The following is an 18,806-nucleotide window of genomic DNA, read 5'->3' as shown; positions in this document are numbered from 1 at the left end:
AGGGCATATTGTAAAGCATGTGCCTTGCCCACAAGTAAGGCAGTGCCTTAGGAATTGCCTGACCCTCAGGGAAGTGGTTGCTGATAAACAGCCACAGGGGCGCCTGGGTGGCTCAGCCGGTTGAGCATCTGACTTTGGCTCAGATCATGATCTCACAGCTCATGAGTTCAAACCCCATATCGGGCTCCCTGCTTCAGTGTGGAGCCTGCTTCAGATCCTCTGTCCCCCTCTCCCTCTGCCCCTTCCCTGCTCGCTCTTTTTCTTTCTTTCTCAAAAATAAACATTAAAAAAAACAAACAAAAAAAAAACAGCCAGGAGGTGATCTGAGCAGGTGTCTAAAAGGCCCAGGAGGAAAGCCCGCCTATACTCACTCCCTCACCAGCCAAGCTCCTGACCTACTGCCCCAGGGTCATGGTAAAGGGCACCTTGTCATCACTGCCTTTACTACATACTCAACCTCAAGAGTCTCATGTTGACGGTGCCAGCTGGAAGTCACCTTCACACACTGTGCAGGGTATAGAGTACTTAGATAAGCGAATGGAAACTAGTTCCCTCAGGGAGAGAGAGGTCAGCGTAAGTGGTTAAGAGTGGCTGAGAGAGAGAGGAGGGCAGACTGTTCTACAAAGAGAAGCATATATAAGAGAAAGGAGAGAAACACTCCACTTTCAAACACTGGGATTTGGGCACAGGACCCATAGACAGGACAAGAAAAGAGTGGGATGGCCTGGTTCACCCTCTACCTCCTGAACCTTCTCTGGGCTGTGGCTGGGACCAGCACCCAGACCCAGCGCTCATGCTGTGAGTACAGTGTTTCCTCCAGAGAGGTCAGGGAAGCTGTGACCCTGGGGACAGGGGCAAACCTCACACGCTGAGGTGGGCTGAGGAGAAAGTGATTGGAAACAGCAACCACTGTAGGAGTTTTGAATGGGTGAGTCAGGGAGACTGCAGGGTTCAGCTTTCCCACCTGAATAGTGCAAGTTCTTCCAGAAGGAAGTCTATGCATTTTATTTATTTTTTATTTTTTAAGTTTATTGATTTATTTTTGAGAGAGATTGAGAGAGAAAGAGAGAACACGTGGGGGAGGGGCATAAAGAGCAGGAGACAGAATCCCAAGCAGGCTGCACCCTCAGCATGGAGCCTGATGCGGGGCTGGATCTCATGAACCCTCAGATCATGACCTGAGCTGAAATCAAGAGTCAGACGCTTAACTGACCGAGCCATCCAGGTGCCCCGAAGTCTGTGCATTTTACATTAAGAGAGATTGAAATCCCGGTGCAGGAATGATGGCTGGTGGCAGAGAGAGAGGCATTCAGAGCTGTTCCCACCACGTACCACTGCTACTGGGGATGTGGGTCCCACCAAGGACTGGTCACACCCCAAGTCTCCCATATTTTTCACGTCAGACAGAAAAAAAATGCAAGGAAGACAGTGACTTTGAGGAATATGCTGGAAATAATATGAAATGCCCATGAATGATATTGCTTGAAGTTACTAAGTGAGAAATCACTTTCTTAAAGATAAGGGTTATTTGAGAAGATGTTGGGTTTAATTGGCCTCAGAGGAAAAGGTTTTCTCCATTTTTCGTTGATAATCATCCCTACATGGGGGTGTGCTGGAAGGTACCAGTGCTGATCCTGTCTTCTGATAGACTCGCAGGAAACATGTTTCTGAGATGAGAGAGAGGTTGGGGGTTAGTAAATGCCTTTCTCTTCTCAGCTGTCCCCCCAGCACAGCAGCCCTTGGTTAATGGCATACAAGTGCTCATGGAGAGCTCCGTGACCAGCTCAGCCTTCCCAAACCCCAGCATCCTCATCGCCATGAATCTGGCCGGAGCCTACAACGTGGAGGCCCAGAAGCTCCTGACTTACAAGCTCATGGCCAGTGACACAGCCGGTGAGAAGTCAGAGCCCCTCTGAACGCTTCCTGACTCTCCAGTCCCAGGTCCTAACTCCACACAACCCCTACTCCCATGCAACCTGCAGCTGTGCCTGAATCACCCAAATACCTTTCCCTACAAACCAGGAAAGAAATGTGTGTGACATCAGAGCATTCATAGAAGAGGGCAGTAAACCAGAAATGGTTCTAGATCAGATGTAAAAAGAGCAGGCTTCCAGTTCTGGCTCTACCACATCTAAACTCCATGACCTTGGGACACCTGGGTGGCTGAGTCAGTTGGGCGTCCAACTCGAGCTCAGCTTGGGTCTTGATCTCAGGGTCCTGAGTTCAAGCCCCACCTTAGGCTCCAGGCATGGAGCCTACTTTAAAAAACAAAAATAACTCTGTGACCTGGACAAAGCCACGAATCCTGACCAACCTCACTTCTTCATCTGCAAAATGTAGACCATTCTTTTCTTTTTTTAATTTTTTTAATGTTTTATTTATTTCTGAGAGACAGAGTAAATAGGAGAAGGTCAGAGAGAGAGGGAGACACAGAATCTGAAGCAAGCTCCAGGCTCTGAGCTAGCTGTCAGCACAGAGCCCAATGCAGGGCTCGAACCCATGAGCTGTGAGATCGTGACCTGAGCCCAAGTCGGATGCCCAACCGACTGAGCCACCCAGGCACCCCGGAAATGTAGACCATTCTAAGAAGAACACTAACAGTAATAATAAGAATGATGATAATAATCAAATCTCTGCTCTGCCTACCTCACAGGAGTAGCCCTGATGAGCAAGTGAGACAGCAAAGTTAAAGTTAGTTGCAGGTATGAATTCGTATGGGTGTTCTTACTGCTTTTCTCAACAGATACCAGAGATTCTCGATGAAGTTGTCAAGTCACAGAGTAGTCACCACATTAAACACTCCTTGAGAATTTTTTCCCACTTATTTCCTTAAGCAGGAGAGATAAAAAAAAAATTAGCTAGGGACGCCTGGCTGGCTCAGTCAGAAAAGTACTCTTAGATCTCAGGGCTGTGAGTGTGCATCCCGTGTTGGGTATAGAGATTACTTAAAAATAAAATCTTCTTTAAAAACCCTATCTAGTCACATTATTAAAAATTCAAAATGATCTGTACAAGAAGCAGAGAGCTCAGTCCTGACCCCTGGCACACTCTCCCCTGAGAATACCATTGTCACTGTTTTGTTCTCTCCTCCACAGACCTGACCATTGGCCAGCTCGCCCTCACCATCATGGCTCTTACCTCCTCCTGCCGAGACCCTGGGAATAAAGTTTCAGTTCTACAAAGACAAATGGAAAACTGGGCTCCTTCAAGTAAGATCTCATCAGAAGGGAGGGGAGAGTGAGGCAAATGATCCTTCCTGAGAATTTTAAGCCTAGAAAGGAAAAGATGGGCAGATGGAAAGTGAAGGAAGAAACACAAAGTGCCTTTGCTTAGGATCCCTGAGATCATCCCACAGTGAGATATTCACTTCAATTCCAAGTGAACCAGATAAGACCACTGTCCCCAGGGACACAGACTTAACCCATCACCCAAAGACAGCCTCATCCCTTTTATTCTCTTCTTACACCGAGTGGTATTCTTATTCTGAGAAATGTTCAAGTTACCTTTTGCTAATATGGAGTCTTTCTTTTTGGACAGGTTTTCTAAAAATTTCTATTTAAAAGGTTTGGCTTTTCCCTGTTTCATGAACGTCCTAATTCTAGTGGATGTCAATCTTACAGAGGCCCTCTGTCCCCTTCCCAGGCCCCAATGCTCAGGCTTCCACCTTCTATGGGCCCAGTCTGGCGGTCCTGGCACTGTGCCAGAAGAACTCAGAGACAACCTTACCCATCGCAGCCCGCTTTGCCAAGATCCTGCTGGCCAATTCCTCCCCCTTCAACATGGGTGAGTTGGTCACCACTCCCAAACGCTGCCCTGAGCCCGGAACATCAAGGGCATGAATGGGGGGCCAGAGGGGAAAGTGGGAGGGGGAGTTTTCCACGGAGGAAGATCCCAGGATCATGAAAATGTCTGCAGATGGGAGGTACTTGACAGGTATTTGTTGGACATGTGAATTAAGGAATAAATGAAAGGGAGATAGTAAAACAAAGAAACCAGGATGATACTTGAAGTGCCTTGACAATGACCGACTCTCCACTGGAAACAATAGGCACGTCACCCAAGTCAGGAGTTATTTCCAGGTAAATTCTTAAGTTATGAAATCAGTGTCTAGACTCAGCCCTACACCGAACCCTCTCTGTATCACTACTAATGATTCCACACTCTGTTCTTCTCGATGTTTCTCCTTATAACATCCTGATAATCTCTTTCTATTGAACAGATACTGCCTGGGGGCACCTGGGTGACTCAGTCAGTTAAGCGCTCGACTCTTGCTTTCAGCTCAGGTCATGATCTCAGTTTGTGAGTTTGAGCCCTACATTGGGTTCTGCGCTGACAGCTGGGAGCCTGCTTGGGAATCTCTCACTCTCCGTCTCTCTTGCTCTCTCTCTCTGCATCTCTTTCTCTTTTCTCTCTCAAAATAAATAAATAAACAAAACAAATTTTAAATAAATAAACAGATATTGACGCTCCTCCCCTTCAAGGATATACTGGAACCATCTTATTCCTTTTTTCTGTAACCTTATAGCTGTTTGTGAATGGAAGCTTTTCCCCTATAGCACCATGTCCTTCTCTGTCCACTCTTCTGCAGATGACGGCGCCTTCTGTGAATAATGCCCTCTGTGAGGACATTGCTGTATGCCCTTCATTCATGGTCACATTTTTCTCCTCTGCCACTCTCCAAGCAATAGTGTATCTCAGGTTTTCACTGTTACCCATACTGCCTCAACAACCTCTTTTGTCTCAAGCAAACTCTCTCATTTCAGGCTTTCAGACCAATAAGCAAAGGCTCTAGTTCTCTCCCTGGGGGTCAAGAGCAGAGTGGGACCTAATGCATTGTTGGGGTGTCTCTGTCAGTTAGGGAAATTTGGACTTCTTTGCCAACACTGGTTTCAACAACACGGTCCTCCTTGATGAGGTTATGCAAATTTCAGGTGGAGATCCCAGTAGGAAGGGGAAAACCAGTGAAAGAAAAGATGTCATCAGACAAGTCTTGCATTTGTTCTGGTCTTGTTCTGCCAGAGCTTGCTCATTCAGTCCATGTACACTTTCCCATGCCAATCATGAAAATGCCCCTGTGCTGCATGCCATGGGGCGTGCAACGTTCCTGCCACCCAGGAGCTCACAGAGCACGGTAACAACAAAACAAAGCAGAGTTCTGACGTTGCAAAACAGGTCCAAACAATACATGATAAAAAAGGTCAGGAAAGAGACTGCACCTGTGGCACTGGGCTGACCAGGGAAGGCTTCAGTGAGAGGTGGTGATGGCTTGGCCTTCAAGGATTGGTGACATTTTTAAAGTAAAAACACTAGGACAAGAGAAATGCGATTGAATAGAGTGCCAGTCTACATTAATTAAAAGCATGAGCTGTGAAGTCATATAGATCTGAATTCAGATCCTGGCCCTGTGTGGCCTTGGGCCATTACTTGGCCTCTCTGAGCCTCCATTTCTTCATCTCTTGAATGGAGATGATTATAGGGCCTACTTCACAGGCTGTCCTGAAGAATAAAGGAGATAATGTAGCTGGAAGACAATAAATGTTGCTTGTTCATACTGTTGTGGTGATGGTTGCCTTATCCTCCCTGTGATTCACAGACACGGGAGCAATGGTGACCTTGGCTCTGACCTGTATGTACAACAAGATCCCAGTAGGTTCAGAGGAAGGTTACAGAAGTCTGTTCAGTCAGGTACTGAAGGATGTCGTGGAGAATATTAGCATGAGGATCAAAGACAATGGCATCATTGGAAACATCTACAGTACTGGCCTCGCCATGCAGGTAAACACATTGCCAACGCTCTCAACTGGGCCCATGCCAATACGGTAAGGCGGGACTGTAGGATCAAGAGGCCAGACATCTTGGAAATCTCTGAGAAAGACCAACTAGTGTGACTTGAGGTAGATTCCTTGTGGTGCTTATGTCTTAGTCTCACTACTGGTAAAATGCAGGTTGAGTGTTGATTCTTCCCTACTTCATAGGCAAAGTGTGAAAATAAAACTACATGAATTCTTTTCTCATCCTTGGAAAATACAAATCAATCCAAGAAACATATCAGTTTATTACTGATAATGATTGGTTTGTTCATAATATTTACACACTGATGAAAATGTGATGTATAAAAAAATAAGGATATTAAAACGGGTCCTCATAAAAAATAGAATTTTCTGATTCCAACTTGCCAGTCAAGTGTTCTTTTTTTAGCCCTTTACTGTGATCCCAAAAATGTGGGCTTGTAGTCAAAGTGATTAATGAAAATAACCTAAAGCTGACTGAATGTCTAATCTTTGTCAACTCTTTTATAGTCTCAATCTCATTTCAACCTCACATAGTGCTCTAAGTGGCAGAACCAAGTCTGTCTGGTACCCAACCATACCCAATCCTATGCTTCCCTGGGAACTCAGATTCCCAGGCTTGGATTCTCTATGATGCTCCTTGATATATCTCCAAATGCAACCCCCTCAACTGATGAGGGTTGACTAGAGCAGCATTCTCCCATGGAAGACATACTAAAGATACGGGGGGAGATAACCAACTAGAATCAGAAATTAAAGGGTCACCTGTGGCCAAATCCTCTAACCCCAACTGAGAAGTTTATGCTCCAAAGTCCCAAAATGCCCAATGCAATTAATTGGAAAACTACATCATGACCTTCTCCACTCAGGAAGCTGAGGAAACAGAGACTATGGAATTACAATGCCAGCCCTGAACCTGATACAAGCTAGTGGTAGGAAGAAATCGTTCATGGGGAGGAGTGGAGACTGGCCCTGGTTCCACACATTAGAAATTAGCAAAGGGCATGAACAGACTAGAAATTAGTTTATGTTAAACATAAGAGTAAACACCAAATCCTCACTCCCATGCGCCATGTATAGGAGCAATTAATGAGAACATGGTCACCTTCCGTGTTGTGTCACGGTGAATGAAATTTTGCCACGGAATGAAAGACTGTTTGTTACCATGGCTGAATCATACAAGACCAATCCCTGGGCTCAGGTCTAGACAGCTGTGTGGAGTATCACAGGCAGTCTGGAAGGGGATATAAGATGGGTTTTATCTACGACTCACTTAAAATCAACTTGCTTCACCTTAGTGCCCGACAGAAATGTTTGCCTTTGTTAGTTTGGCTTGTGAATTCCGTTTGGGATTTTATCACCCACAGGGTACACTCTGATAAGCTGTGCCTGAGAAATAATGCTTTTCCTATAAAAGGCAAGACCTTGGGATGCCTGGGTGGCTCAGTCGGTAAAACATCCAACTTCGGCTCAGGTCATGATCTCACGGTTTGTAGGTTCGAGCCCCACATCGGGCTCTGTGCTGACAGCTCAGAGTCTGGAGCCTCCTTTGGATTCTTTGTCTCCCTCTCTCTCTGACCCTCCCTTGTTCACGCTGCCTCTCTCTCTCTCTCTCTCTCTCTCTCTCAGAAATAAATAAAACATTAAAAAAAAAAAAGGCAAGACCTTGCTACCTTGCTCTTATCCAGATATCACAGGCCACATGGATTTCTAATCAGTTAGGATACACATCCTCTTCCTACTCGAGTTAAGGCACACACTTAGAGTTTACTCACGCAGCCTGCAGTCTAGAATTGCCAGATGCCTAATGCATAACTTTTTTTCTAATTAAAAATGTTCTGGTGTCAAAAAGCAAAGGGCTCTGGAGATGTAACAACTTGAGTTTGAATCCCAGATCTGCCACCCTTGTGGGAAAATATTGAATTTCCCTGAATTTCACGTTCCCGACCATAACAAGATTGCAAAGATATATATACATTTTTTTAATCACAAGCACAATGTGGTGCTCAATAATTGTTCACAGTCTCTCCCTTTTCAGCCTTCATTCATCACCTTCCAGGATGCCAGTGCCCTTCAAGTAGCTTGGGCCACCCACATGGCTTCCCTAGGCATTCATGAGGCACTTTCTCTATCCCAGAATTTCTTCTCTTGCTTCCATCAATACTCCAAAGGCTTCAAAATTCCTCTGATGGGGATCTAACTTGGAAAGGGGCCTGATAAACATCATGCAAAGTTATTAATGACTTCTCACAATGCAATGTGTTATTCCTCTCTAGAGTGGTGGCATTGGTTATGTTTTATCAAATGAGCTACATCTTACCTTAGGGATTTGAGAGGTGAATATAGCAAGTGAATAAGATATGGCTGCTGAGGAGTACCTACTCGATGCCCCCTAAACCAAACTGCCCTGTAAAGTAGCCTCTGGCAGGAGCCACAATTCATGGTTGCCAGAGTTAACAGGGACAGTCATGCCTATCCAAACTTTCTGACTGTTCATCAACTGTCTTTGGCTCACAAAGCCAGTTCAGACCCTCCTCTCCCTTCGCTCACTTCCCATGTCAAGATTCAGGTGGATCAGTCAACCAGCACTCTTAGACCGTTGATGTACTCTGATGGTCATGGTCAGCACCACCCTAAAGTGAGGGAGGTGGTAATGATAGCCTGTATAACACACATCACAAAATGCTTTTGCTTCTCATCCCATCTGAACCTCAAACAAACCCCCAAAGGGTAGGAAGAAATTATGACTTCTATTGGACCCATGAGATATAAAACTCAGCAAAGTAGAATGGATTGCTTGGTGTATTTACCAGGAATCATTTTTGCCAATAACAGAAACTGAAATAACTTAAGAAAAAAAAAAAAAACGGGGATGTACTATTTCATGTAGACTAGAGAGTCTGGACCTGGAGTCCTTTCAGGAGTAGCCAGAAGAAAGGACTCAAATCATGGTTTCAGGGACCACTATTCATCGCTCAGCCATGGTTTTCCTAATTGTCTCCTAGTGCACGGTGTCGTCAAAGTGGCTGAGAAAGATGGTCACTAGAAGACCACTGCTTACTTACATGGTCCCAGCTGAATACTCCTGGTGGGAAAGAAAGAAATTCTCTCTCTGAGTGTCTATATATCAGGGAAGGGCCCTGGCTAGCATGTGGTCCCACCAATCACTGTCCCCAGAAGGATGGCACTCTATGATTAGCCAGCCCAGGCCATGAATCCACCACTGTGGCCAGGGTTGTGGAGCCTCTGGCTGACAGTCCTGACATGAATACAAAGTATGAGAGGAGTCCACCAAAGGGTATGCAGGACAACACAAAACAAAAGAGCTCTCCTGTGTTTTGATGGCCAGGCTGCTCCAGACTCACGCTGCCCCTGGAGCTTGCTCTGCCCAGCTCTCACCTCATTCTACATCCAAGAACTGTTTTATATAATACATACCATAAATGCAACAGCCCCATTAATGTTCCCTAAATCTGTTTGTTGCACAGATATTTGTTGTGTGACTGCTATGTGACAGACACTGAGCTAAGAGGTGGGGACATGGCAGTGAACAAGAGAGACATTGTCCTAAACCTTGGGGAGCTCAGTTTTGGACTTTGGATGATCCCCAAGATTAGTGATCAAGTGTATCCCTTATAAAGCTTATAAAGGCCAACTCTCAGCTATGCCTAATCTCTCTCCCTCCTTCTCTCTCTCTCTCTCTCCTCTCTCTCGCTCTCTCTCCTGTCCCAGGCACTCTCTGTGACACCGGAGCACTCTCACAAGGAGTGGAACTGCCAGAAGACCATGGACACAATACTCAAGGAGATTGAGCAGGGGAAATTCCACAATCCCATGTCCATTGCCCAAATCCTCCCTTCCCTGAAAGGCAAGACATACCTAGATGTGCCTTACGTGTCCTGCATCCCTGGTAAGAACTCTTAACATCTGCCTTTCCTTATGGTATAAAGTGGCAACTTATGCCCATAATAACGTGTGGATCAATTTCAAGTGGCATCTAGGCTTGTGATGTAGGCAGAGACGCATCTGATTTCCAATGCCCAAATGCTGTGTGTTAACACACAGTCACGCCAGCCTGCCCTCAGCATTCAGCTCCCATGTCTACTTCACTCAGTACACATTAAATGAGCACCTACTATAGTAGGTGGTAAAGATGATGCTGAAGATGATAGTGAAGTGAGATGATGGTGAAGAGGGAAGGTCCATGGTCTTAACAATCAGATGATATATAACTTCATTAATTCATGTGACAAATGCCCCAAATATTATGCAGTATCTTCAGATATCTGCTCTTTACAAGGTCAGGAGACAGATACATAGACAAAACCCACAACATATGGAAGAATGAAATAAGTATTAAATAGAAATAGAGCCACATACAGCATAAAAGCAAAGCAAATGTGGCCAATCACTGATCTAGTCTGAGAGACTCATGAGAAGAACAGAGTTGGCATTTCAGCCCAGACTTGGAGATCTCAATGTGAAGCTTGGGTACTCTGGGCACACCAAAGGAATGGTGTGGAAACCTGGCACGTTACCCTTTGATTTGAAATATCTGTATTTTTATGCAATTAAAAATATAATGCAAGGATACTTAAAATTCAAACATTCCATAAATGTGCACAAAGAAAGTGGGAGATCTGCATAAATTGTATCACTCCAGTGATAACTAGTCTTTGGTAGAGATACCTCCATCTCTTCTTTGTAACCAAATACTAGTATAACGCACTATTCATCTTACGTTGCATGAACTTCCCGAGACAAGCAAGGATGACTAAGCTCCTTGTCTATCTCAGAACAGAATCTATAGAGACAGCGATCAACCAACCAGCTCCCCCCAACCACACCAAACACAGCCACATTCACCTGACTCCTGAGACTTCTTCCCAGTGATTTCCCAACCTTAACAAGATAGCTATGGAATCTTCCCAAGGATGCTACACTATAGTCGCCCAGGTCGTTTGTTAAGTGGTCTGAAACTTACTACCTTTGCCTCCAGATTCACAGTGGAAACTCCTCCAACAAAACTAATGTTCCTTGTGAAACTAGCCGTCAGCTCTTCAGCCAAGAACAAGTCTCTAGAATGGAAATGAGAGCTTCATGGACCACCCCAGTTCCTCAGAACAGCCCACAAAGGACACAAAATCATTGCCATTCCTTGAAATGTTCTTTTTTTTTTTTAGGATGAGTTGTTGCTAATAACAGCGATTTTGCACCTAACAGTGCGAACCCCATAATCTTTAACAAATCTGGCCTCTTTGCTCCTCACAGATCATGAGGTGCAACCAAGCCTCCCCAGCCAAACCAACCCTCCTGCCACCTCATCACCCAACATCACCATCACATACACCATCAATAACCAGCTGAGGGGGGTGGAGCTGCAATTCAACTACACCATCAATGTCAGTGTGAAAGCTGGCTCAGTGCTACTCATTGTCCTAGAGGAAGCACAGCGCAGAAGCTCCAAGTTCAAGTGAGTGCTGGAAGCAACACGCGCCATTCCCCCCAGGCCTCGCCTGAATTCCTGTTCTCTCCCCCCCNCTTTTCTTACTTGTTTTTCCTTCTGATAATTTAACAGATATTTATCCCATCACCCCTTGAGAAGCCTGCAAATGAGCAACTAGGCAAGGCTCTCAGGAAACATTAAATCACACAAGCCAATGTATAACAGAGTTTTCCAAACAATAATTCAAAGGGGAGAGTCCGTTGTGGATTAGAATAGTCCAGAAAGGCTTGTGCCTTTGGGGCATGTTCAAAGAAGAAGTACTATAGGGAAGATATGGGAAGATGGTATTCTAGGAAGAGGGAATGGCTAGAAAGAACCATTCAAGGGGTACCTGGCTGGCTAAATGTCCTCAGTTAAATATCCAATCTAGACTCAGGTTATGATCCCATAGTTTGTGGGTTCGAGCCCCACATCGCCTCCATGGTGAGTGTGCAGAACCTGCTTGGGATTCTTTCTCTCTACATCTCTCTCTACTCTTCTCCCACTTGCACTCTCTCTCTCAAAATAAATGAACCTTTAAAAAAAAAAACATCGAAGCAGGAAGAAGGAATTCAGGAAGCGAGTGGTCCAGCTTGACTAGAGAAGAGTGTACAGGCTTGAATTAAGTAAGTACGTCTAAAAGGATAGGCTGGGTGATGTTGTAAAAAGTCTGAAGAACCAGGCTCAGGAGATTGGACTCCTTATGATGGAGAAGCATTGCAAGTTTTTAAGTAAGAAAAACTTAGTAGTTGTAAAATCTTAATTGGTTTGAAAATGGAAGACAAGGAGGCAAGCTGGAGTGTGCCTATGGTCATGAATCTGTGAAATAATGAAGATAGCATCTAGGATAAACACACTCACATCAAGGAGGACTCCCCAGGTGTGGATGCAGGGAGGCAAGAATGAGAACCTCCCAAACTTCTGCTAGGAGCGTCAGGAAGAAGGAATATCTTTCAGAGAAAGACTTAATTCATTAGACATGTCTAATAGTAGGTGATCAAAACAGAAGAATTAGGGAGCTTTGGGAGGTATAGACAAAGGCCTAGGAAAAAAGGTCAGGACAGGTGAAAGAGACTGGATGGTCATCTGATACAGGTGATGATCGAAGTCGAGGAACCGTGCGGAGGTAGCAGATAAGCTCCCAACAAAAGCCTGGCTGGCTCAGTCAGTAGAGCATGCAACATTTGATCTCAGGGTCATGAATTGGAGCCCCTTTATGTTGAGCATAAAGCCTAAAAAAAAAAAAATACAAAAACATGAAACAGATCCATATGTCCATTTTATATATAGCACCACTTAAGCCCAAAGAGGCGAAGTGACATTCCTAAGATCACATGACATGTAACTAATAGACTCGAGATCTAGAGTTGAGATCTTGACCGTGAAGCTCATATTCCTTCTACTGCCCTGTTGTAAAGGAAGAATACAGAAATAATTCCAGAGGAGAAAATTAAGACCTTGGGATGTGCTTATAGTCTGCAAAAAGAGGAAGCAGCAGAGAAATATGGAGAAGACTAAGGTAACAGAAGGAGCAGAGGGGACATGCCAGGTCCTGGAAAGGAAAAGAGAAGAGCCTTTCCAAGGAAAGATGACACGACCCCAGTGCTACAGAGAAATGCCAAAGAAAACGACTGACCAAGTCCGAGGAAGTGACAACTGAGTGCGATGTGGAATCGATCCCCCAGGATTGGGCTCAGTGCATCGTGCCTGCTGTCCACAGCCCAGCTCCATAATTTCCCGGACTTATACACCCAGGTTGGGATCAAAGTTGCACTCCAAGAACACTCAGTTTTCAAACAACCCTCTGAATCTACCTTCCTACTTCTCTGAGCTTACCTTCAATTTTGTCTGATTTTTCTTTTCCTGACTGTGAATGTCATAAATACATAAAGTAGGCGGTGGGGGAGGGGTGATACATAAAGAAGAAAACAGAACATCTATGGTACATCCACTATATAATCACTGTGGACATGTTTTTATAATGTTGTAGGTGGTTTTGTCCTATGCATATTATAAACAGTTGTGATATGGGGCGCCTGGGTGGCTTAGTCGGTTAAGCATCTGACTTTCGCTTAGGTCATGATCTCACAGTTCGTGGGTTCGAGCCCCGCGTTGGGCTCTGTGCTGACTGCCAGCTCAGAGCCTGGAGCCTGTTTCAGTCTGTGACTCCCTCTCTCTCTGACCCTCCCCTGCTCACGCTGTCTCTCTCTCTCCTAGAAATAAATAAAACATTTAAATAAATAAATAAATAAATAGTTGTGATATAGTTGTGATGCATCACACAGATGGGATAGTTGTTTAGTGTACAATTTATGTCCCACATTTTCACTTAACATTATTGGAATATTATTGGAGGAGCATTCTTTTTTGTTTTGTTTTGGAGGTTTTTTGGAGGAGCATTCTTAATGTCACTTAAAATCATTGAAAAATACAATTGTGCAACTGCAAAAAAAATTCAATCTTGGATATTCATCCTATGAATATGTAATTATTCACCCATATTTGGGCATTTACATTTTCTTAAATTTACTTATTGATAGGTTTTTAAAAAACTCTCCATTCATGTTAATTTCATTTCATTCTAAGTGAAGTAATTTCATATTCATTAATCATTTGTAATTCCTCTTTTGAGCATTATATGATCTGATCTATAAGGCATTTAGAATGTCTCTGTGCCAGGACGCCTGGGTAGCTCAGTCTGTTTGAATGGCTGATTCTTTTTTTTTTTTAATTTTTTTATTTCTGAGAGAGAGAGAGAGAGACAGCATGGGCAGGGGAGGGTCAGAGAGAGAGGGAGACACAGAATCTGAAACAGGCTCCAGGCTCTGAGATGGCTGTCAGCACAGAGCCCGAAGCGGGGCTCGAACCTACGAACCGTGAGATCATGACCTGAGCCAAAGCTGGACAGTTAACCAACTGAGCTACCCAGGCGCCCCTGAGGGCTAATTCTTGATTTTGGCTAACGTCATGATCCCAGGGTCATGAGATTGAGCCCCGTGTTGGGCTCCATGCTGAGCGGGAAGCCTGCTTAAGATTTTCTCTCTCTCATTCCCTCTGCCCCTCTGTCTCCCTCTCTCTCTCTCAAAAAGAAAAGAAAAAGAATGTCTCTGTCCCTTCACCTTAACCTCTTACTGCCTGACCTAACTGAGATGTTAATCACATATATGATTTTACTCTTACAGATTTGAAACCACAATGACATCTTGGGGCCCTGTCGTCTCCTCCATCAATAATATTGCCGAAAATGTTCATCACAAGACATTCTGGCAGTTCCTTAGTGGCAAAACACCTTTGAATGAAGGTGAGAAAGTAAAGGAATCTGGGAATCTCTTCCATAGTCTGAAGGTTACTTTCTTTCATTCCCTTCTTTAATTCATTCATTCATTTAATCAACAAATAATTGTGAGATTGTATGTACATATACAGTGACTATCCGTATACATACATACATACATATTATGAATATATATACAGTGATTTGATTGAATGATTGATAGGCAATGGGTAGATAGATAGATGATAGATATAACAGGTGGCTGGCTTTCTAAAACAGCTTTTGTAGGGCACCTGGGTGGCTCAGTCAGGTTAGCACCCCACTCTTGATTTGGGCTCAAGTCATGATCCCAGGGTCATGGAATTGAGTTCCGCACTGGGCTCTGCGCTGAGCATGGAGCCTGCTTAAGATTCTCTCTGTCCCTCTCTGCTCCTCTCTCCAGCTCTCACATGTGTGCTCTCTCTCTCTCCCTCTCTCAAATATAATTAATTAATTAAATAGCTTTTTTTTTAATAAAAAATCCTAACTCTGAGCCAATGGGGACACATCCAGTGACCAAGAAAAGTGGACTGACCTACTTACAGCAGTAAGAGCTGAAAAAGGAAAAAGCAGATAATGCAAGAGAGAAAAAGAAATGGTGGGAAAAGTAGCATGTGATCTAAGAAGATGGCCACTTTAGGATTAAAAACTTAAACATTAATGGTGTAAAACAAAAGCACAGTGACTTCCTGGTCGGTGGGACACAAGTACGAGGGACGAGAAACATAGCACTTTGTGCAGCGATGTTCTCTTATTTCACACGTCAGCTCTGCAGGTAGTGGTGATTCTCTTTTTACAGAGGAAAAAAAACTAAGTTTTTGAGACATTAAAGTCTTGTGCAAGACCTGCATCCAGCGTGGGCTCGGGGGATAATCAAGCCCGGGCTTCCAGCCTGCAGCACGAGTGAGCTTTCTCCTATAGCTTCACCCAACGTTCATTCTTTTTGCCCTAATGCTTTCTATAAAACAAATCTCCAAAGAGAAGAATGCTTATGCATGTTTGTGTGGGGAAAGAGACAGGAACAAATTTTGACAGCAAAACCTCAACATTCTTTAAAATTGTGCACAAATACTAAAATATCCTCCAAGCTAGAGAGCGCCGGTGTGTGGTTTGGTCTAAGGATGATGTCACCTAGTCAGGGTGATGTTAGTCATCACCGTGCAGGGAGAGGTGAAGTCAAATGGTCACAGCAGAGCCGAGCCTGTGGCTTTGTGAAGATTCTCACTATCCAAGAGAGCACTGGGAGAGATGTTTCTTTAGCATCTGTCAGGTATTTAACAAAATCTCAGGCGCCTGGGTGGCTCAGTTAGTTGAGTATCCAACTCTTAATTTCAACTCAGGTCATGACCACAGCATCGTGGGATCAAGCCCCTCATTTGGTTCTGCACTGAGCATGGATCCTGCTTAAGATTCTCTCTCTTTCTCTCTCTCTCTCTCTCCCACTCTCCCCTGCTCATGATCTCTCTCTCTCTAAAAAAAAATTAAAATAAAATAAAGTCTGGGCAGCCAGAATTTGTTGAATTGTGGCAAAGCATATAATAAGATCACATAACCTTGGTTAGAAGGTCTTCCTCTTACTGACTAACTGTATCAGACAAGGAATGAGCCTTCTCTGAGCCACAGACTCCAGAGCTATAAAATAGAAACGGTAATAGCCATTCTTTGGCTTAGGGTGAAAATTAGAAATAATGCATTTGAAATGAATTACACAGAATGTCTTTTACATAACATGTGTTCGAAAATGCTAAATATTATTATTATTAGTTCTCCCACCACTTTCATCCCAAGAATTACTCTAAATCAGGCTTATTCTTGGAGCGGCTGGGTGCCTCATCGGTTGAGCATTTAACTTTGGCTCAGGTCATGATCTCACAGTTCATGGGTTCAAGCCCCACGTCGGGCTCTGCACTGACAGCTCAGAGCCTGGATCCTGCTTTGGATTCTGTGTCTCCCTCTCTCTCTGCCCCTCCCCTGCTTGCATTCTGTCTCTCTCTCTCTCAAAAATAAATAAATATTAAAACTTAAATCAGGCTTATTCTCATGTCTGCCAAGTACTTTTCTTCTCTGAGGAAAGAATGGTAAACAGAAAGACCTCTGAGATCCAAAAAGATTGGGGCCTGGAATTGTCATTCTTTCCGATCCGGCAACTTGGAAGCCATCAATACTGCCATCATCTAACTTTCCTGCCCTGAAACACAAGAATTCTCAACCCACTGTCCTTCCTTATTTTCTGCAAAATCTTCAAAAGTGAACATGAGCTCCTCCTACCTTGAATGCTCTAAATTTGGCTTAAATAAGCTATTTTAATAATAACCACCATTTACTGCACACCTGCTACATGTCAGATACTGTATTAGGCATCTGGCAGTCATTAGTACTAATCCTGAAAGTGTTTCTTCAAAGTAACTATTATGAGTGCAATTTAATACATGAGGAAAAAGAGACTCTCACAATTTAAGGGGCTTATCCATCCAACACATGCTCCACATGGTAACTCTGAGCCTGGAATCACAGACTCCCTGGACCTCAATTCCATACTCTTCCATACCAATCAAGCTTCCCATTTCATACTGTGGTGACTTTACTCCTCCAAAAATGGGCTAATCCCTTGGGAGGTGGGGGTGGTTATACATACCATGGTCGTCACTTCATGTTCTTCTCTGATTGCTTCTAGGTGTTGCTGACTACATACCTGTCAACCATGAGCACATCACGGCCAATTTCACACAGTACTAACAACGAGGTGGCTTCAGGTTCTCTCAAACACCTTCAAAGGATGATGGAATTTTTGTTCATTTCATTTCAAATCTATGCCAAAAAGTGGATATCGACAATGCTTCCATATTCCTGGTAAAAACATAGAAAACACTGTATAAAATAAATGATTCAAACTTCCCTGGAGTCTCAACATCTGTGACCCATAAGAAAACATCCAGCTTCTCAAGGCAATGACTGCCAGTCATAATTTTTTTTAATGTTTATTTATTTTTGAGAGAGACAGAGACAGAGTGTGAGCAGGGGAGGGGCGGAGAGGGAGGGAAACACAGAATCCAAAGCAGGCTCCAGGCTCTGAGCTGTCAGCACAGAGCCCGACACAGGGCTCAAACTCATGAACTGTGAGATCATGACCTGAGCCGAAGTTGAACACTTAACCAACTAAGCCACCCAGGCGCCCCTGAATGCCAGTCATAATTTAAACCTAGGATGAGGGGAGAAGAGAGAGCCCACTTGACATTTTTAGAGTTCATTCTGATCTTCTTGATTAATTAACCAATACTATCCTTTATTTCTACAAATGAAATGATATATTTTTTAAACTTCCTATTTTTGTTTCTTATACCAAGGACTACTTTTCAGATCACTTAGTGAAATGGCCAAAATTATTTCACATGAGGCTCCCACAGAACTAGGTAAATGATGTAATTCTCCCCTTCCATTTCTAATAATGATTCTTAGTAAAATTAAGTTTAAAATGTGTATTTTATATATAAATACATCTTTAATACATAAATATAATTCGTAGTTAGTATGTAATTAAAATTTAACATGCTTCACATATTAAATATAAATATACATCTAAAATCCCACCCCATATGTATATTTTATATATTAAAAAGAGATACAGATCTATAACCACATCCTATATACATATTTGAAAAGAAAAATTAGGCTTTCAGAGACAATCATAACTTTCATCTCTGCTGGCAGGAGTCAACACGGGGACCAACTTTCTAGCGAAGGATATGAAAACTGTATCCAAAGGGGCACCTGCGTGGCTCAGCCGGTTGAGCATCCAGCTCTCAACTTTGGCTCAGGACATTATCTCAGGGTTGTGAGATCGAGTCCCACTTTGGGCTCTGAGCTGAGTATAGAAGCTGCTTAAGATTCTCTCTCTCTGTCTCTCTCTCTCTCTCTCTCTCTCTCTCTCTCTCCTCTCTTCTCCTCCTCTCCTCTCCTCTCCTCCTCTCCTCTCCTCTGCTCTCTTCTCCTCTCCTCCTCCCCCCACTGGTGTTCTGGTCCTCTCTCTTCTAAAAAAAAAAAAGAAGAAGAAGAAAGAAAATTGTATCAAAAGACCTAAAATGTACTTAAATTTGACCCCTCCCCAAAATCCCAGTTCTGAAAATTATACAAAGGAGAGAATCATAATGGGACACAGATATACAAGAATCAAAACATCCACTGAGGTAATTAGAAGTGCAGCTCAATACACTCAATACAC

The 18,806-nt window shown here is 43.7% G+C and overlaps 1 protein-coding gene across 1 annotated transcript; it reads left to right on the top strand.

Moving 5' to 3' along the window:
• The first annotated feature begins 719 nt into the window (after positions 1-719).
• CBLIF (cobalamin binding intrinsic factor) lies at positions 720-17,323 on the top strand. Its single transcript, XM_077748768.1, has 9 exons — positions 720-798; positions 1,717-1,893; positions 3,096-3,209; positions 3,643-3,783; positions 5,594-5,775; positions 9,522-9,699; positions 11,061-11,262; positions 14,457-14,575; positions 17,262-17,323. Exons 1-9 carry the CDS (start codon positions 720-722, stop codon positions 17,321-17,323), a joined length of 1,254 nt encoding a protein of 417 aa, XP_077604894.1.
• The last annotated feature ends 1,483 nt before the right edge of the window (positions 17,324-18,806 follow it).

This window comes from Crocuta crocuta, unplaced genomic scaffold, assembly GCF_008692635.1.
Source record: "Crocuta crocuta isolate KB4526 unplaced genomic scaffold, BGI_CrCroc_1.0 scaffold323, whole genome shotgun sequence".
Taxonomy (NCBI): Eukaryota; Metazoa; Chordata; class Mammalia; order Carnivora; family Hyaenidae; genus Crocuta; species Crocuta crocuta.
This window is presented reverse-complemented; position numbering and strand designations above follow the sequence as displayed.